The sequence below is a fragment of the Curcuma longa genome, unplaced genomic scaffold (assembly GCF_044706935.1).
Source record: "Curcuma longa cultivar G26 ecotype Majalengka, Jawa Barat unplaced genomic scaffold, ITB_CL_G26_1.1 contig_26755, whole genome shotgun sequence".
NCBI lineage: Eukaryota > Viridiplantae > Streptophyta > Magnoliopsida > Zingiberales > Zingiberaceae > Curcuma > Curcuma longa.
Window position 1 is genome coordinate 1 of NW_027433205.1, and position 2,471 is coordinate 2,471.

A 2,471-nucleotide genomic window follows, 5' to 3' on the forward strand; every position below is an offset into this window, starting at 1 on the left:
TGTATTCTGTATACATACAAGCATTAAACAAAGAAACTGGCCGCAAGTATTAATCAAAGAAACCCGGCCACAAGCATTAATCAAAACCTGACCACAAGCATTAATCAAAGAAACTGAAAAGTAAATCAAAATATTAATCAGAGATGATGAGGTAAATGCCAAGGATTTCAACCCATAGGTGTAAAACCAGGCCACAAGCATTAATCAAAGAAACTGGAAAGTAAATCAAAATATTAATCATGGGATGATGAGGTAAATGCAAAGGATTTCTTTGGCTGTAAACTCAACTATGTATCACATACTTTTTCTTATTTGGTTATTCATAACCTTGGCTTCAGTCTTCTATTGCATTAATCAAAGAAACTGGAAACTAGAAAGTAAACAGGTTGTAAACCCAACCATGTATCACATATAGGAGTCAATGAGCATTAATCAAAGAAACTGGAAAGTAAACTAGGGTTTTCTTCGATTGTTCACTCACCGAAAATTTTTTCTATCGCAGGCGGCTAGGAGTGCACGGAGTAGCTCCTCGAGGGCAGGATCGGCAGATGCCGCGTCGGAGGAGGAAGAGGAGAGGGGAGGAGTACACGGTGGGGAGGAGGAAGAGGAGAGGAGGAGCACGCGGCAGGAGCGTGCGGCGGGAGAGGAAGAGGAGGAGCCGCGCCGGAGGAGGACCGCACAGCAGGGGAGAGGAGGAAGAGGAGAGGAGAAGCAGAGGAGGAGCCGCGCCGGAGGAGGAGCGCACAGCAGGGGAGAGGAGGAAGAGGAGAGGAGAAGCAGAGGAGGAGCCGCGCCGGAGGAGGAGCGCAAGCAGCGAGAGTACCGCAGGTGCGACGGGAGAGGAAGAGGAGAAGCCGCGCCGGAGGAGGAGCGCAGGGGAGGAGGAAGAGGAAGAGGAGAGCACGCAGATTTTGGGGAGCAGGAGCGCAGCGGCAGGAGAAAGTCCGCGATGGGGAAGCTCGCGATTTTGGGTTCCGATCGCGATTTTAGGGGGGAAATAATACTGTACAGGAGATAAAGTTGTTTGGCTCTTGGTAATCCTTTGCTCTTTGCATTTGCTGTGACATTTTGGTATGAGAATGACTTATCAATGACCAACAATTGCATGTAATTTGTGCAGGTTGCATCACAACCACGGAGCTTGGAACTGTGATGCGTTCTTTAGGTCAGAATCCTACAGAAGCTGAGCTGCAAGATATGATCAATGAGGTGGATGCTGATGGAAATGGTACAATTGACTTCCCTGAGTTTCTCAACTTGATGGCTAGGAAGATGAAGGATACAGGTTCAGATGAGGAGCTAAAGGAGGCCTTTAGAGTTTTTGACAAGGACCAGAATGACTTCATCTCTGCAGCTGAACTTCGCCATGTCATGATCAATCTCGGAGAGAAACTTACGGATGAGGAAGTTGATGAGATGATTCGTGAGGCTGATGTTGACGGTGATGGTCAGATCAACTACGAGGAATTTGTCAAAGTCATAATGGCCAAGTGAGGATGAGCTTGTTATATGATGCTCCAATTCCTTTGCTGCTAGTCGTCTCAATAGTTTTGTCAAGCCAAGTATGGATGGATTTATTTTGCTTTTCTCTTAGGTGGTGGTTGTATCCAACTATGTATCTTTCTGTGTTTTTTGCTTGATTATGTCGAACAAACCAGTCTATCCTTTGCATTTGTGTTTATCCTATCTATATAATTCGTTTCGTGGCACCCTAAATGATATCTGATCATCCTTGGAATTCCTTCCATGTTATTGTGCAGCTGGCTTTTATCAAGCATACCATCCTTATCTTCCCTGCTACTAAGTTCAAATCATTTGCCAATATAATAAGTTGAGTGATAGCTTGCCAGCTTACACAAGTATTTTTTATAAAAAATATTGAAAATATTTCAACAGTCAAAAAAACAATATAAGAATATTATTGAAATATTCTTTATAATGTAATTATAAAGTTATTGAAAATATGTTTATATCTTTACTTTGAATTTTGACCAATGAAATTATTGAAATATGTTTAAAGATTTTAGAAAGTGTTTGTACTAGCATAAGAATATAATTTTTTAGAATGTTTACATTGACATTTAGTCTTTGGTAAATTATAAAACACAAAAGTTGATTATTACTTGCTAAAGTTCCTATTTTATATTTAAAAAAATAACCTTAGTTAAATATAAATTAAATTAAACATCAAAATATATTACATTATTATATTAAATGTAAAAATATTTTTAAAATTTTATCAGAACTAAATAAGTTTTATATTAAAATTTTATATTTTAAATATCTTTTTTTTTCTTTTGTATTAATGAAAATCTTAGCCGAACCAAGACAGCTGTCCAATTATATATTATGTTATATTAGTTGGTAAATATCGCGTCCGTTGGGAAACCATGTGGGCCCAACTAAATCAGCCGCTTCCTTTTATAACGGCAATGTATTGCGGATGCTCTTAGGGCTTCCTTCCTATCGAG

At 39.7% G+C, this 2,471-nt stretch overlaps 1 protein-coding gene across 1 annotated transcript; it reads left to right on the forward strand.

The window, feature by feature from the left end:
- Window positions 1–1,124: 1,124 nt before the first annotated feature.
- LOC141818936 (calmodulin-like) lies at window positions 1,125–1,658 on the forward strand. The gene has a single exon (XM_074706331.1). It carries the CDS (start codon window positions 1,153–1,155, stop codon window positions 1,492–1,494), a length of 342 nt encoding a protein of 113 aa, XP_074562432.1. The 5' UTR covers window positions 1,125–1,152; the 3' UTR covers window positions 1,495–1,658.
- Window positions 1,659–2,471: the final 813 nt, after the last annotated feature.